Source organism: Embiotoca jacksoni, unplaced genomic scaffold (genome assembly GCF_022577435.1).
Source record: "Embiotoca jacksoni isolate LCO1_2020_lvr unplaced genomic scaffold, fEmbJac1.0.p SCAF_21, whole genome shotgun sequence".
Taxonomy (NCBI): Eukaryota; Metazoa; Chordata; class Actinopteri; family Embiotocidae; genus Embiotoca; species Embiotoca jacksoni.
Window position 1 is genome coordinate 4,090,911 of NW_027185352.1, and position 18,557 is coordinate 4,109,467.

The 18,557-nt window shown below is 41.5% G+C and overlaps 1 protein-coding gene across 1 annotated transcript; it reads right to left on the reverse strand.

Annotated features, from left to right (window-relative positions):
* Positions 1–13,440: 13,440 nt before the first annotated feature.
* On the reverse strand, positions 13,441–17,778 carry phlda1 (pleckstrin homology-like domain, family A, member 1). Its single transcript, XM_069156471.1, has 2 exons — positions 17,095–17,778; positions 13,441–15,571 (listed from the first exon to the last, which is right to left on the reverse strand). The coding sequence occupies exon 1, from the start codon at positions 17,602–17,604 to the stop codon at positions 17,134–17,136; it is 471 nt and encodes a 156-aa protein (XP_069012572.1). The 5' UTR covers positions 17,605–17,778; the 3' UTR covers positions 13,441–15,571; positions 17,095–17,133.
* Between the last annotated feature and the right edge of the window lie 779 nt (positions 17,779–18,557).

An 18,557-nucleotide genomic window follows, 5' to 3' on the forward strand; every position in this document is an offset into this window, starting at 1 on the left:
ACAGTGATGTTACCTCAGTCAAGGGCAACACAAACAGTGGCAGTAGAATGCTATTTTTATTTTCTATTTTATTTTTATTGTTTAATTTACGTATTATAATTTTTGGCTAGACGGCATATCTAATTCATTTATTGTACTTTCATTGTGAAAATTTTAATTTTAGAAAATATTCTGTGAAAAAGTAAAATAGATGGTAGCTGCCTATACGAGAGGGAATCAAAACGTTCTTTTTCACAGTCATGTGCATGGAGCAGGAAGAAGCTGTAACCTTTATTCCAAGTTGCATCACTTGATCTGATACAGCGCCTGATTTACCTGCGTTTTCGTGAGCATTGATACGTTTATGTTTGCAATTTCAACATGGAAACATTAAACATTAAAAACAAATACAAAAAACTCAGGAAATAAGCAACAGAGATCCTTGAAATGCTTCAGATAATCTACCACAATAAAGCAATGAGCCTTTGCATTTCAGCAGAGACAAAACGTCCCCAAGACCGAAGAAGGCGCGTTAGGTCTGTCGAGCCGCCAAGCGGGTTTTCTTTAAGGGTTCGCGGGGTTGTGCACCGTGAATGCGTCCCACAAAGTCAGACTGTCAATGCCAAGTTCTTCTGTAATGCCCTGAGTAATGTCGGAGGAAAAACATTGAACTGTGGTGTTAATAGCACTTTGGTACTCCAACATGACAATTCGCCTGCTGACCATGTGCTGAAAATGCACAAGCTTTTTCACCCCGACTTCTTTCAGTTCCCCAAATATTTGAACCAAAGTTTGATGTGTGTTCTCGGCTCAAGTTTGTAGCGGCTCTCCCTCAGCTGTTGGTCTGACAAACTAAAAGAAAAAAAGATGAACCCAGAGAAAGTTTTGGTGAAACAACCTCCATGTACAGCCTGTGTTTTAATTCACTAATCAGCTACTTTGTAACGTAAGTTTGCAGTAAATCTCTCCTGCTGTCAGTACAGATCAGCCGCACTCGGCAGAATCGCACGGAAGGTTTAATAAAAATAAAAGAAGAGCAGGCTGAGAGCTTCAGGTGAAGGATTGAATGGAGGGAAAAAAAAAACATCCAAAAGTAAAGAACCTGCTGTAACGTGAGGGAAACACGTCAGAGCACTCGGTCATTTATTGATATTCAGAGGACGTCAGCTGAGCAGGTGGTCTTTCAATGCTTACTCAGGACGCATTGCGTTTCCACTAAATGAATGTCCCAGACCACCTGAACAGATGGGATCTCTATGTGTCTTGAAACGCTTCCACCTGTATTTTTGCTGGCCACTTGTGATCCGACCTGTCAGGAGGAATGTTAATGCTTAAACTGATTGCTCACCTGTATTATGTGCTCCACTCCACTGAACTGCATCTGGTAAAGTCCATAGCTGTATGAGAAAACCTGGAGGCTCTTTCCTTAACAGCCTTTCACATTCAACCGTTTGTATAATTCTGTCTTAGAAAAAATGTCTTTAACTTAAAAAAAAGTTAAAGACATGAAAATTGTGTATTACTCCCGAAGTTTGAAAAAAAATGCCATTGTTTCTTTTTCTGGATGTATGATACGCTAAAAAAGATTTGTAATGCATGAGGCAGACAAACAAACGTAAAATAAAAATAATTCCAGTTTACTTCAAATTGAGCAGGTTAATAGGACACTTCTCCAAAGTTTTTAATGTAAGTCCCCAGAGGATCAAATTATTTTGCCTTCTTTTATATTTTGTGTTTAGAATTTTCACTGTAAAGCTCTTTGTGGCGATAGTTTTAAGGAAGTATACGGCAGAAATAAATAAAGCAATTAATTTGATTTAAATATGTAAATTGTTGATTTAGACTGTTTACAATAGTTACATAACAATATGTAAATGTATTAAATTGCTACAATCTTAACACAAATTAACTAAAACAAATTACTCATTGTGGTTTTGGTAATCCTAATTTAGGCCTTTTGTAAAAAGAATAAACTCATTAAGATCCTGCAATGAATACATGGATTCTCCCACATTCAGCACCTGGTAAAATGAGACCTCAAACTGGTTATCGATCTTAGAGTTCTAGGTTTAATAGTTTTTTAAACCATTATAAATGTAAAAAAAAAAAAAAAAAAGAACACTTAACTAATCTCTTAAAGCTGCTAAAATGGTGAAAAAAAACAAAACACATTGAAAGGGAAAACTGGACATTCACTTACAATTATTTTTAAACTTACTAAGGCACCCTCAGATTCTGGTGAAAGCTAACCTGTTGCAACAATTTTCCTGGTTGATTTTGTGCATGAAAAGGCAGAAGTCTCACAGACTGCTTGGGCTGTACGATGATATCTGATGCACACTTCCTGAAGTAAACAGTATCACAACGCTTCAAATTCAAATTGTGAATATCTCTGAAAATGTATTTCCTTCATGCCAGCTGCCTCTGTCTAGGAAAATAAAAACTACAGCTGTTGAAAGGAAACATGAAAAAGCTGCATCATTTAGTGGCCAAACCGGTTCTGGCTAACTATTTTCCAGATTAATTTGCCTGCAAAGTGGCCTGCTGTCCCCCATTTGCATTGCTTTTAACTGCAGTTTGGCTTCTGGGAGAAGATAATCCCTGTGTAACAACAGAATTGTCTCATGCAAAAGAGGAACTGCTCTTTTCACACAAACAGAGGGAGGTCAGCGATTGGCCGAGAGACCGCTGTCGCTGCCGCTGCCGGCCTATAGCTAATCAGAGGGAGCGAGGAGGAGGTCGAGTCAGCTCATCTGAATGACTGCTGTTATCACTGGCAGACACTGTGACACCTGTGTGTGTGTGTGTGTGTGTGTGTGTGTGTGTGTGTGTGTGTGTGTGTGTGTGTGTGTGTGTGTGTGTGTGTGTGTGTGTGTGTGTGTGTGTGTGTGTGTGTGTCTGTGTGTGTGTCTGTGTGTGCAGGTGAGGAGGCGGATACGTATATGTGTGTGTGTGTGTGTGTGTGTGTGTGTGTGTGTGTGTGTGTGTGTGTGTGTGTGTGTGTGTGTGTGTGTCATGCACACAGCCTGTCTGTGTATATTTGTATTCAGCAGTCTACAGCTCACACCACCTGCATATTCACACTGATAGAGGATGTTTACTATGCGTGTGTGTGAGAAACAAAGAAACAGCACAACTGGTCTCCCGCTTGAATGAGAAGATATCCGGGACATAAATACATGCTGTGGCCTCATGTTTGTATAACTGTATAATTTTGGTATCTACTAACTCCTGAAGGAAGTATTTGGCTCTTTAGCTGCTAAACGCAGCACGATGTTCACCAGCTGCTCTCTAACCGGTTCTGTTTGCTGCTCAGTACATAGTGTGCAGTGGCTTTTTACAAGTTTTTCTCTGAAAAAAATGTTTATGGCTGAAAATGTCAGCCTGAGAGTGGTGAGAGTGAACCAAACAGTCATTTTACAGACTTTACAGAAATACAAGGAGCTGAAAGTCACGATAAAGCTCCATAAAGCCGAGAGCTGCAGCTTTAACCGATAATTCTCTGTTAGTTCATCACCACCAGAGGCACCTTTCACATTGTGGTTGTCATTTGATGCACTTTTATGGTAAATTAGCCACTCTTAAGCCTGAGACATCCTGAGAACTGTATTTAAATCCACAACCACTTTTCAAATGAAATGAATGTAATAGAGAAAACACAATCAAAGACAGAAACATTGCCCATATGGAAATGTTTCCAGGGGGGGGAACTCAAAAGTGAAGGACACGATTGTTGTTGCCACTTTAACTAACAGGGGAACGGAAGTGGTTGTTTGTTTGAACATTTTGATGACATCATTTATAAATGAATGCAGCAAAATTTTGGCCAATTCTTGAAATAATATTTCAGCTTAATACCACTACAGAGTAAATTATAAAATTGTATGTCCATTTCAAATTCCTTTTGTGGATGAATGTTGTAACGAAAAAAGGTTTAAAATGTTTTATGCAGACCAGCACAAGCTATGCGTCATTTCTATGTCCTCCCCTGAACTGCAACTGTGCAAACATTATAAAAAGTTATAGCGACTGTAAGCAGGTGTGACAGATGACTTCCTGTGTAAGCTCATCAGAGACACACAGGAACAAATGGGTGGAAGAAAGTAGCACAGTAAACTGCACCGACAACAAAAGACTGAAAATGTTCAATATTGCGAGGAGATCATGTGCCTTTACTGAACACAGAAGAAGATTGTGGATCCAGGCCATTAATAAGCAGGATTAAGGTCCTAAAGGAAGCGAGAGTCTGTGCACCCAGTTCAAGGCTGTCGGCTGTCACGTCTCACGCCTTCAGTATGCTAACAGTGTTTTTCAAATTCAAATGTAACAGCATGTAAAGTAGCCTCCTCGTAACAGTTTCACTTTGACCCGGTTCCCTCAGTGACACTAACTTTGCGACCTGCTTGTGATAGCGTTAAATAAGAAGCGGATAAACCAGTTCAACAACCAACGAAAGCAAGTAAGTTGATTCACAATTCACAGGACATGTCAGCAAACCATAAAAACGTTTGTGACTCAGCTCGCTCCTTTAAGAGAAACATGTATTTAAATAGCAAACTTCCTGGGGAAAATTCATCACTCAGAGACCTGATGGCCGTACTGATGGTCAACTATTGTTAAATAACATTTAATACAATGTTGAATGCAATTAAACGAGACAAAATAGATCCAACTCGGAGTCTGATGGCGTTTCACTACAGAGTCAACAAGAATTTGAAAAATAAACTGTCTAAAATTCAGCTGGAGAGTGTTTCATCAACCGATTCACTGGGTTCATGTTAATGTAGAAGCTAAGAAAGCTGCTTGCCCACCGACTGAAATCAAAAACTCATTCACTCATTCAAGCTGCTGAGGGGATTTTCAGTTAATGTAATGTTCTTGTGTCGAAATGTCTGAAACAAAATTATGGTTGAGTTGAGACAGATTCATGATAATCCTAAATTACACAAGATCCCCATCTGAATCCTGTGATTACGCTGCTCCTTCCAGCTGTGTTTCTATAACTCACAAAGGGAGGTTATGAAATATATTCTCATAAAGCTCACCTTTACAGTCAGCACACCTCTGTCTGTCTGTCTGTCTGTCTGTCTGTGTGTGTGTGTGTGTGTGTGTGTGTCTGTGTGTGTGTGTGTGTGTGTGTGTGTGTGTGTGTGTGTGTGTGTGTGTGTGTGTGTGTGTGTGTGTGTGTGTGTGTGTGTGTGGGTTTATAGAGTTTTCAGCAGCAGCAGAGACCAAGGTGACATTTCTGCTCTTATCACCAACTTCCTGCTCTAATCGCTGAGAGAGGCTGAGCCGAGCCAACTGAGCGGCACTGCCTCTGCCGGGTGGTTTGGCAACAGGTGCTGCTGTGTGTGTGTGTGTGTGTGTGTGTGTGTGTGTGTGTGTGTGTGTGTGTGTGTGTGTGTGTGTGTGTGTGTGTGTGTGTGTGTGTGTGTGTGTGTGTGTGTGTGTGTGTGTGTGTGTGTGGAGAGGGAGATGGTCTCAGACTAAAGCCAGAAAGCACAGAGAGGGTCAAAAGGCCGAGAGATGTAGGAGAGCCAACGGTTCAGTCACTCCAGACTGTACTCACACAGTAAACTGCAGTTTGAGTTATACACACACTTCTCAGAGCTGCTGCTGGAAAAAAATAATACACCATATTGTTTTATTTAGGCCGCAAAAATCTCCATCTTTTTTTTTTCTGAATTTGGAGGGGATGTTAACCAACAGTCGAGGTTCGAATGGCAGACAATACATTTTGGTCAAATTATACAAACAGCAGGCTACTTAACACAACAAGTATAGACCAGTATTCAATTTGGTTAATTGTTGGTATGAAAATATTGTTTTCATGCAGCTTTAAAACAAGCACACACCAGTGCAAAGAGCTGCGGAATATGGTAGTCGGGTATTAATTCTCAGGGACTCTATCGGTATTATATCACTCACATTATACCTGCTAATTTGATTTGTTGATATTAAAGCATTTATTAGTGAAGCTTTAAAGAAACACAGTTTCTAATTTAAGAAGCTACTAAAGATCTAACACTTGTTTATTTTCACAAAACTGTCCAATTTAATGAGATAAATGGAATATGAGCATAAGAGGACAACTAGTTTGCAGTCTAAGGCAGTTTTCAGCCATGAAAGTCCGGACCCACAATAATGTTTTTCTTTCATGCATACATTTTATCCAGTTACTTTTGGTTTCAATTAGCATTTTTGCAGGTGCATTAAAAAACGTTGCATGACATACATGTCCTGTTGTCATCACCTACGTGGGCTGCGTGTCCTTTTGCTTGACAATGATTGTGTTTGTAGATTTGTTTTCAGTTTGAACTGAGAAAATTGAATAAACAGATTAATTTATTGTTATTGTTTTAATTATATATTATAATGTTATTAACATCATGAACATTAACATTATATGATTTTCAGTATTTTTATGCTTTTTTTAAAGTTGACTTTAAATTTCTTTGTCGCACCAAATTACATTTACTTTCTGTCTTCCTCTCCCCATGAGCTACCGCAGCTCATTTTCACTAATCTCCAGTTCGTCTTCTTCTTCTGTTGATTAATGGGTGACGATAGCCTGCCTGAACTTTCTGTAATTGGTTGGAAAATCCAAACCATCTAAAAACAGTTTTCCGACTGCAAACAAAGTAAAAACATCGTTCTGTTTGATCAGGACCAACACCACGATTTTTGCCTCCTTGGTCCAGACATCATCTGTGGCACCTTTGTATTTTGATTTGGACCAAATCAAGTTGGTGTGAAATCACAGAGCTGATCGGGCAGACAGACCCAGAGCTTTAATGTAGCTGAGGAGCATAACTTACCTTAAACATCAGGTGTCGTTAACATGAACTTCCTCCTCTCCTTTCCTCTTTTTCCTCTGTCTGACTTTCCACTACAAGAAAACCTCTGACGTAACTCAGCCAAGAAGACTGTTACTCGTGCATGCCGATGGGAATCTGACAAAAAATGAACTGAACCCAAAAGAAGTCACTGTGCCTCTGAATCACAGAGATAGCCAGTGATGACCTTGTGTGCCAGGGCAGATTTGCCTCCAAGACATGTTTGCATAACTGAAACTCCAATCTGCGCCCACGCACAAACACATGGAGTGAAATGGGCAAAATGACAAGCTGAACACTTTCTCAAAGAGCCGGCTTGTCTTGCTCATCATTATCTGCTTTTACCATTTGGGTCATTTACATAGAATGTATAAAACACAGTTAATGTACAAGTGAGCAGATGTCTAAGTATTCCTGGATTTGCATGTGCCTATACAACAGTGCACAGCCGGTTAATGGCTATTCACAAAAAGGATAGTTGTATAGTATGACATTAATCATGTTGTGTTCCTCATAATCCACAACTTCTAAATAATGAAACTTCCAATTTAAAAATGATTCTCACTCGTATCTGATCCATTAGAAATAAACACAAAAGGCACAAAGAACTTGGCTTCGATTCCAACAAACAGCCTGAATGAAGCACCATAAAGCAATCATACACTTATCTATCTTCTGCCTACGCAGTCGGGAGAAAACAAAACAGCGAGCGTGTGAACAATCTGCCCTCCGCTCTCCGTGCTGATGAGCTGTTTCTCCGTCTGATGAAGGAGTCGAGCTAACGCCAGATGTCCCGGAGTGATGTGCTTTTCTTTGTGTACCTGTTATCTCCTCGCCAGGCACTTTGAATAACAGAGCGAGCTGAGGAGCGACTACGTCCACATGTCGGCCGGATCTGTGATTACGGACGTGGGAGTGATGTAGGAGTGGCAGCCGAGTCCCTCTAATCTGAGCAATGACAAGGATGAAGATGATTATGGCTTTTAGACGGTAGTTAACAGCACTCGTGCACCATCTGTAAAGTTTTTATAATAGAGTGAACAAACATGAAGAAAAAAACAGGACAAACTAGACCATGAACTAACTTACTGGTTCCTGCAAAGTTGGCAAGGAAATAAGCAGGTGGAGTTAATGGAGCAGCGGTGCTGAAGACCGTCTGTGACCATCGGACTGCTTGGCTGAAACTGAAAGAGAACATAAAAACAGCAAATCTTATACAGTTTTATCGAGCTTGCACACACGTCATCATAATATACTATAGCCTGTATGCCTATGCATCATGCTTTGTTTCAGCACCTTGAGCATAATCAGTGGATTACATGCTGCATGATGCTGTGTATGAATAATGAAGGAAGCACAGCACATATGCAAAATGTACATGTTACACCACCTGCATATTCATACTGAAAGGTGAGAGCAAATTAACTATGATAACAGAAGGACGGCAAATCTGGTCTGCTGCTGCAATGAGAGGATATCTGGGTCATAAATATAAAATCCATTCTCTGATTTGCTGACCATGAGATTTCCTAACCGCTGAGCACTGAGCACATTACGAGGGTCGAACAAAACGTTTTGAAAATTCTTCTGCTTCCCGCAAATTTGGTCCATTGAGAGCCTGAGTTACACGTTTCTGTGAGCGCCGCTTCCAGACATTTCTCACGTCATGTTGGAGATCCTAAGCGCCACAGTTGGGGTTGTTTGCTCGAAATGTTTTCCCTCAGATGCCTCAGAACGTCACAGTTAAACTCCGTGTTGGGGGGAGAATTCACGGTGCCCAGCCTCCAACCCCAAAGAAAATCCACCTGGTTGGGCTCCTGACCTGACGCGCCTTGTTTTTCGTTTTTTTTTTTCGGGCAGTGACGTTCTGCTCCTCTTGAAACACGAACGCCACTCACAACATCTCGCCCAGCTCATTGCAGAGGTAGACAAAAAAATGTTCATCTGCCTTCTGCTCATGTCCATGGTGAAAGCGTCATGTGCCCGACCCAACACTCATAAAACGTGTAAATCAGGTGCTGATGTTGATGAAGCAGCAAAGATTGGAACACTCACTCAACCAGGTTCCAGCTTCTACTCACAACAGAAGCAGTCTCACAACTTACTGACCCAACCTCGTGTGTTTATATATATATATATATATATATATATATATATATATATATGTACATATATATGTGTGTGTGTTTGTGTGTGTATTATATTTTGAATATCCAAAATAAAAACATGTTTGGATAAAGCTGCTCTTCTTATTTTTATGTTAATTGCTTAAATGCCCGTATCATGTAAAAGGGGTCACTCACAGAGACAAACTTACAGATAATTATCAGTCACTTCAGACATTCAGCTCATTGTTTTGGTTTTACCACCCACAACTCTTTGTTTTGTTTCACTCGATTCACTCCAGTAATCACTTCATTCCCAGCAGGAGGCAGCTGTTTACAGAGAAACATCTCCGATAGACCCGCTTTACGCCACCTGCTCGGTACACAGGCAGAATAATGAAGTTACTAACAACGAACATAATGGAGCATTTAGCCAAACAGGAAACAGAACTAAGATAAACAGACTAGTGGACATATATTCATCAGGTTTCCAGAAACATGCGCCAAACACGGAGCTGCAGGACTTCATCCTCCTCATGAAGTCTTCATGAAAAGCTGATGGTGATGGTAGCTGCCTGGTGGGTTGACCTGCTCTGGCTTTGGTTTGCCCCTCTCCCAATAAAACTGGTTCAGAGTTCGAAGTTCTCACAACAAGATGACAAATCAATCCATCCTTTCAGGACTGCTTCTGCAACCTGAGCTCCTCCACCGCTGCTCTCCTGGCCTCTCCCAGGTGTGTTGTGTTGTGTTGTAGCTCAGCATTCAGAAACATGTTTGGCAATTCAGCAGTTGAATAGCTCCATAAATAGAATACGGGACAGATTAAAAAGAATCTGTATTAATCACAGTGGTCTTTAGCTATACGAGTGATATTCAGTTTATGGATCTACCGCTGCCTGAGGTACCCTCATACTGCACTGCTCATGACGTCATTCTGCTTATTCAGATACAATAGATCCAGATTGACTAGAAATAGCATGAGATTTATAGACACACACATACATTTCCATAAAGTAAACAAGGCCTGACAACATTCATGCTTTGTTTCACACGCAACTTTGATGCATTCACAAGAACGGTCTGTTTAAATGACGGAGTTAGAGATGCAGGACACAGCAGCATTGAACAGTGTAAGAGCTGTTCTCTACTCTGTTCTAACAGACTGGGTTCCACATTAGAAGTGTTCAATCAAGAAAGTCAAACAGTGTACGACACCGTCAGCACTTCACAGGCTGAGTGAGGAGTTTCTGCAACCCACTACAGGTTTGTGTTCAGAGAAGGGAAGGACACACACACACACACACACACACACACACACACACACACACACACACACACACACACACACACACACACACACACACACACACAGGAGGAAACGTATCTTTCATCGTGAAGGTCGTCACTCAAAAGGTTTTTTTTTTAATTTGTGATTATTTCACACGTTAATGAATTATTTTTTCACTTTTCAATTCCTACAGAACGCAAATGTGACACAGCAAAGAAGTGCTTTTTTTTTTTTTTTTTTATGTTTTTCTGAGTTTTCACACAGTGAGTAAAAGCAGAAATGACAAAGAAAACAATCCCAAGGACAACACAAGGAGTCGCATCGTTGGACCTGTCAGAATCTGTCAGAATCTATTACAATCAATCACAATCTATGTGAACAGTGAGCAGTTTATCTTTGGATGTGTTAGAGTTGGTCATACAGTGTCACAGCATTCTTGGCTAACAAACCAAAATCTCCTCTTGTTTTGTCAAATGAGGAAGAGGAGGACAAGATCATCATCACTGGAGGATGCTGAATCCATCATTTTATCTGAAGTAGGAGTCCATTTTTGAACAACTGTTGTAATTTGACATCGCTGCCCCAATGAAGAATTTTGATGCGAAATATTCTCAGGTGAGTATTTCACATTTTTGTATCGTTTATTCACCACCCCACCATATATTTGTGACCTTTTGACCCCATACAGTATGTATCTGCTCATAATCTCAGGATCTCGATGGCAGCATTACTGATGTGCCTACAACAAACCTCGTAACCAGGGGCAACGGTGCCTTTACAACCAGGTCTCAAGTCGGTGGAATAGTTTACCAGAATATCTCAGGTTGACTGGCTCAGTGTCTGCTTTGAAATCACTTTTGAAAACTTTACTAATATAATATCAATAATGTGCTCAGTGCATTTAGTGTGTCTAACTGTCGTCTTTCTTCTGTTAAATTTTGGAGATTTAATGAGGCCTTTCTTACCTTGCTACATTAGTTATTTAATTTATTGCTGGTGCAACACCTTGAAACTTGTATTATCCATCCAAAAAAAACCTGCTATGAAATGAGTCAGCATGGATTTAACTTCCATCATTCATCAGCTTCGAGCTGCTGCAGTTTCTGAAAACATCGAGGGTTTGGATCTGTTTTATGCTGCAGTGTCGATTCTGACATTCTAACTTTTGTCAGCTAAAATTCATCACATCATTGAAAGGCATGTTTTCCTCCTCGCAAAAAGACTATTTTAGGTATTTGGCTTGCTTCAGCACTTTACAAAACTGTTCGACCATGTGTGACAAGCACTTCTGAAGAAGCACCCTGGCAGCTTAAGTCAAGTCATATTCTGTATTATTCTCACCAAAGTCCACAAAAAGGCTCTAAACCAATGATTCATAGCTTTCATCTCTATGGAAGCTATGAATCATTGGTTTGGAGCCTTTTTACTCTACTGTTCAGAAACTATTGAACACAGCAGTGAGCCACACTGTTGAACTGCCTGACATGATCCTTCATTACCATGTAGTTTAAGTCCCACATACACCAACATGTGTCCTGCTGCAGGAAATCCTCACCACAGCACCAAATGAGTATCAATCCACAGTTAAAGGTAATTCCACCACCCACCACCCCCCCACCACCCAAAAATGCACTATTTCCTCCTATTTTAGTAGAATTTATTAAAAACTCTGGTGGCAGGAAGTTTAATGAAATGGGACCCCACAAATCTGGATTAGATGCTCTTCCTAAATCACTTCCAGCCTCACGCACCTGCTGTCACAAAGTCCCTCCATCTTCCTCCAGATCAAAGAGAGCTGCTGATGGTGAGGAATAAGTTAGCGGTCATCACGCATACCAAGAGGGAGCTACAGAGGCTTCTTAAGTAATGTTTGAAGAGCAGCTGCTGGAGCCGGTTCAAAGGGCTGTGCCGCCATGTTGGAGGGATGTCAACAACAGGGATGACTGTAACTTAATCATCTCCTTGTTTAGCCTCTCGAAGCTTCAGTCTGAACACAAAACTGCCAATGAAAACAAATAACTTTTTTTTGTCAGGCTTATGAGAAGACTGTATTTTACCAGGGTATTATGTGCTGGTATCTGTTTAATGAAGTGATCTTGGTATTTGGTACAAATTGAGCTCTCTAAGTAAGTTTGTAAGTAAGTTTAATTTATAATTGGAATCTTTATTGTTTTGAATCTTGGTTTTCCATGTGGCAAAATTGCTCATTTTTGGCAATAATTGTGCATTTTATCAACCTTTAAGTAATGCAACATTACATGGTTCAGTTCAGCAAACATACTTGAAAACAATTATTTTATTATTTAGAGTTCATCAAAAACTTTCAAATAAAGTGTTAACAGGGATCTGTTTGTTTTCTTCATCAAAGAGGTCAGTTTAATGCATAAATTGGCCAAAATAAGCCATTAAAGTGACACTATTTACCTTTTGAAAGAAATAAGACAATCTTCCTGTTAAAAAGTAAAAGCAAAATGTATAAGGGACGAAACAAACCTTTATCCAACTTAAGTTAGTTTTAGAATGACTAGTGTTTTATGGTGTCTACCGTTATTAAACTAAAAATAAACACTGCTGTGTAAATTCTGTTATATTTACTGTTATCATGTAATAGCTACTTGTGACCACTGGCAGCTCTCCAGCAAAAGTTTCTGCTTCAGTATTTTCTGCTTGCAATGGAGGTGATCACGGGCTTCAACTATTTTTAGTCTTCACTCAAGATACATCCGCTAACTGTCTGATGTGTAAGTGCATTTCCATTATGCACTATGACTGCACCACCGCTGACTATAAGCAGGTATTGAAGGACAGGGGTGGGAGTCGAGTGTAAAATCCAATTCTTTATATTGAGCCGTGTTCCTCTCCAGCAGCAGCGAGCCCTTCATGTGTCAGAAAGGATGCTGTCATGTGCACTGTGTTTAATCGAATTAGCTCGGCTTGAGTCTGCACCACCGGGTAGTCGGAGCCACGTGTTTCTCTTCACATTACGTGCTGGCAGTTTTTTTTGTGAGCGGCAACAACTGGCAGTGAAACCCAATTCTCTCCACGGCTTCTACTTTTAGACCAGGAAACACGGGGTGAGAGGTTCAGTGGTTGCAAAGCATGAAAGGCTGCAGACCAACAGAGCAGCAGTGAGTTAAACAGGTCGTTTAAATGACCCCGGTGAACTGCTGGGAACTGACATTCATGTGCTGCTGAGTGAGGAAGAGGAGAGAAACCACACGGGACGCGGGTGCTGATTTCGTTTTTGTTTTTTTTAATGGAATGTATCTTTTCGAGGTATGAAAATAGATCTCACATTGAAATAAGAAATTGGACAGTGGCTACTAAGGGCACAGCTATATCTGTGTGTAATGATGGCAACAGGAAGGCATGTCGGAGAAGCATCACACCAGTCGCATTAGATGACGGGCACGGCTATGACCCTGTATGGGAGATGACAACAGCACAGAGGCATGAGTCCGTCCGGCGGTGATACACTGGCAAGAGGGGAATAAAAGCAGCGGGAAACACTCCCAGCAAACTGGGAAACACATGAAGCCACAGTGAGGTGGAATGTTTCCTGATAGCAACACTTCATGAAATCTCTGGGACTGTTCCCCTACATGTTGCTCTGTGTACCACCACCTTCACAAGTATTTAGTCTGTTCTTCTACATGTAATGCAAATTAGTGACATAGTTTTATGAACATTTCTGAGGCGGAGCTGCAACAGAGACAGAAACAATCTGATTGGTTGTAATTAACATCAGTGGGTGGAGCCAAAGAGTCTGATTTTGCTTAATTTAGCTGGTTAGCCATCGTAAACTCAAGTCAAAATACAAAAAGGTCCAAGGCTAGCTAACTGGCGAAGAAAATGTATTTTCTATAGAAAGCTTTCCTGGCCTTATCACATCATGATGTAAAATTACAAACTATTCGAGAAAGGAATTCTGCTTATCCGGCATAAATTATCAAAACAAAAAGTTCTGAGCTTCACAAAAACTCTTTAAACACATGAACAATCCAGGAAGAGACGTATGGTGGTGAATTATTTGTGACTATCAGAAGTCAGCAAGAAGTCATTCAGCTCAGAAAAAAGGACTCCACCGAGCTGAGGCCGGAAAAACCTTCTCTGTGTGTCACCTTTCTCGAAGTAATGGGTGTAATCCTGAGAGATGGTGTCCCGCTCCGCTAAAGGCCCTTTCACACTAAAAAAAGAAATGCCACAGCAGAAACCATGTGAACAGTAACATGGCAAAATTAGCCATGCAGGCTAGTTGTAATCCACTTTAGCTTGCCAGCGCCTGTCAGAGACTGACCGGATAGTTTGCTGTCAGTCAACAAGGTAGTTCGCTTCGTTGCTGACGGAACAGTAAGATTCAGAGCGCGTATTAATCAGTTTAAGGAAAAACAGATGATCCGATGTAGAGAATAGGCAACGAGAAAGCTGCATCACAAAGAAAGTATTTCTATATTTCCACAAATTTGACAATATCAGGATACTTTTCCTCCGTTTCTGCTTTTGGTCTCCTTTGGCTTTCATTACTGGCTTTCAGTCTGATGTTTCCTCGCCAGAAAAGATTTAATGCGACCAGTGAAACTGTCTTTAGGGCAGCTCAGCTTCAGAACACTGTCGGTATAACAAAACCTCCGCTGTGCATGTTACTAGAACTAAGGTCGTCGCTGTAACCACTGAAAACACAGAGGGTGATGAGCTAGTATCTTCCTCAGATTTAAGACTCACAGGAGAACAAGAGAAAGCCTTTGTATGTACAAACGCAACCAAATCAAATGATGGAAAATAACTGAGGTACACAATGAAAATACCAAAATATACTGTTGCTATTAATGGATGAAGCACTTAAAACAAAGTGTGGAGCAGGTGTCTCACCATGCACAGTATCTATGGATGTGTGATATTGTGAAGTGTAACACTGCACGAGAAAGAGAAATGTAATGAAATGAGTCTTTGGTTCAGTTGAAAAATGAAATCATGGACCATGAAACTTGGCATGGCTAACCTACAGCAACCATCCTAAGATATCTGTATAAGCTAACTGACTCGTCGGCTGTGAACCTTAGGTCGAGTACTTCCAGTTCCATTCATCAACAACATGTCATTTTTTTTATCGAAAATATATGTACACGTCTAATAAATACGGGATAATCCCATTGCACGGTCGAATACGGTTGTTTTCTCTCATGCTTTCTGTCCACCTGTCCTTTGTGAAATAAGTCTCTGTATTGAAAAGGGACGTGGCGCCGGTCCATGAAAACCGCTACATGGAAGAGGGGTTCTCCTGGAGAATGGAGCTCGGTGGGAAAGCGGCAGGGGGAGATGCAGCCGGTGTTCATAATCATCCTCCAGCTGAGTGTTCAATTAACCTGCGGAAGCAATCAATTAGACAGACTGCAGATTGTGGCTGACACAGGAGGCACAGGAACCTTAAAGTCACTTCAAACATGAGCTCAATAGAACGGGACCGCAGGCTGCTTCTGTCAGCAGTCTGGATGTCCCATTATATTGACAAAATGGAAACTTTATGGAGGACACATTTATTTTTATATAAATGAAAGAAGAGTGAGGATTACTGCAGCAGGGCCGTAGCCAGGATTTTATAAGAACTGAGGTCATGAGAGAATATTTTGATTGGACACCCAAATCTCAAGCACACGACCCAAATGACCAAACTCAAAATGCTGCAAAAATTCTCATATTCTGATCTTAAAAGGTAGGTGAAGCCCTGCAGCGCAATAAGACATCAGTAAACTGAAGCCCTCTGGGGGTGAAACATCTGATATGCATCGTGGCCTTTTAGTTTAAGTGTCTAAATGCCTTCAAATGAATTTACTAAAATTAGTTTGGAGCAGGAGGGAAAATATGGAATATTGTGCTTATTAAAATAATAGTAAAGACCCTTATTGTGACAGTGATGGGGTCAAATCAAAGTCTTTGCAAGGACTGGATGTGGAAACACTTCAGGACCAGTATATCCACCATGTTTGTTGACTCCTGCCTAATATTTGTCAACATGACATGAGGCGTTTCTGGAGGTTTAGTTCACATTGTGCCCAGTTAAAACCTCAGTGGGACAATGAATCACCACGTGCCACGGAGAGCCCCCTGCAGCGCATTTCACTGCACACTGCTTCAGCCAGTGTTTGGTTGTACTGTAAATGCACTTGACTCTTGTGAGGCTCACAGCTGAATCTGCACAACAGCACATGTTTGAGTGCTCATTAGAAGGCCAATTTGCGTGCGCACACACATCTGGAATCCACCTGACTGTGATATTTACGCGTAATCCGTGCGTCTTTACGCTAAATTTGGATATCTGGGGTAAATCATACTTCACTTTACATTGACTTCAACTCTAATGTATGAACTTCGACACAAGTTCAAGCTGATTCAACCTTCTAACTCCAATTGTAAATGGATTATAAAAAAATTAAAAAAAACAATTCACCTTTTAAGCTTGTCTAAGCGTAATTAATCACGCGACGTGCGTAATTTCAAACTATATTCGCGCGTAAAGACATATGTTTCGGGTATAGAGAAGCCCTACTTGTGTGAAATATTACTCCTGCCAGGTAATGTATATCCAGCACATTTTCCTGCGGAATATTCCCCCTCCATGATGCGGAGGTATAGGCAGGTCTAAAGCAGGGGCTCCAAAACTTTTCATAACGCAATAAATACATTTTAAAAAAGAATCCATATCCTGTACAATTGTGTCTCCCTTTGAAAGAATATTGGCTCCGTGTTTGATCAGTGAGGGACACAGACGTCCTCACTCATGGTACAAATATCCAGGAAACAAAAGGAAAAAGGGTCCTAAATTTGTGAGGGGATCCCCAGGTGGTCCCCGGCACCGGGGAGCCCCCGTCTCTCTCTTCCACGGTCTTACCGCTAATGGTGCACCAGTGTCCGCGGGACTCGCCGCAGGTCACGCCACGTTCGGCGAGCTGCGGATGGTCTTCTGTCCGGGCATCTGCACGACGAGCAACTGCTGCTTCTGCCGTGTGGACTTGACAGCCAGGATCGCTTGCCGATTCTTGTACTGGACCATCTGCAAGGTGATCTCCGCGTTCCAGCCCTCGTCCTGCGGGCACCTGAAGTCGATCTCCTTTCCCTCCGTCATGACCACCGTGAAATACACGTACTTGCCCTTCCGCTCCACGCAGTCCACCGTCTTCATGTTGGCGAAGTGCAGCTCCTTGACTTTGCCCATGTCCCCGCCGCCGTGGTGCTGCTGGTGGTGGTGGTGGTGCTGCGGGTGGTCGTGCTGCTTGGGCGGCAGCAGCAGCACGCCGTCCTCGGTCAGGACGCAGTGCTTCTTCTTCCAGAGCTGCAGCAGCCCGTCGCTTCGCTTCTCCAACAGACCCTCCTTGAACACCTTCCTCCCGTTTTCCAGCATCTTCACCTGAACGCTTCAGACTGCCGCTTTCGTGGCTGCTTCACGGGACGGACGGCTGGACGGACGGACGGACGGACGGACGGCTGTCTGTCACGGAGCAAGTGAAGGCATGAGATGCTGCTGTGACTGCGGTGCAGCGCGCTGCTCGTTGTAGTGAGAAGGCAGCTGCCTGTGTGCTTGCTGGTCACAGAGTGTATGTGTGTGTATTTGTGTGTGTGCGCGCGTGTGAGGGGAGTTTGGGAGGGGGAGGGGTCTGAAGAGGTGCACCGCCCCCCGAGGGGCGTCCAGCCTCCTGAGACGATCACAACAATAAACAGCAGATAACCTTTTTTTATTTTTTTTATTTTAAAGTACCTTAAGACAATTATGAGTTTAATCTCCAGCATAGACGAGAGGCTTTTATTTAGAAATATAATATCTCTATTCATACTTTCTGAATGCATGAAAACCATTTAATCACATTAAATACCTTCATACACAGAGCAGTGTAATCCAAATGAATGATTTGCAACACTTTGAATAAAATCACTTTATTCTTGCAGTGCAGGTTTTCAAGAGTTAGTTGATAAACACCTGGCAGCTTTATATGCTCACAGCTTCAAGCCTCAAACACTCCTCAAAATGAAAACGTGATCAGTGTGATGAGGTACAATCACCATGTTTAATCAGGGTTGGGACCACCAGCTCTTTTCATGAAGTCCCCAATCATAGAAAGGTTGAAAACCATCGTTTAATCAGACAGTTACAACTTCAGATTTATTTTTTTACAATTGATCTTAAAGTGAATATACACATTTAACTTGTACTACATGTAAAATCGGGACCATGATCAGCATTTTCTAAGCCGTGTGTATGCCATTAACCAGCTGCAACTGTAAAGTGCTTCACAATGGCGCCCTCTGCTGTCACAAATAATTACTGCTAAAACTGCAGTTCTGTAGTTTTAGAGCTTG

Coding starts and splice junctions, on each gene's coding strand:
- phlda1 (XM_069156471.1), bottom strand. CDS start 17,604: ATGCTGGAAAACGGGAGGAAGGTGTTCAAGGAGGGTCTGTTGGAGAAG.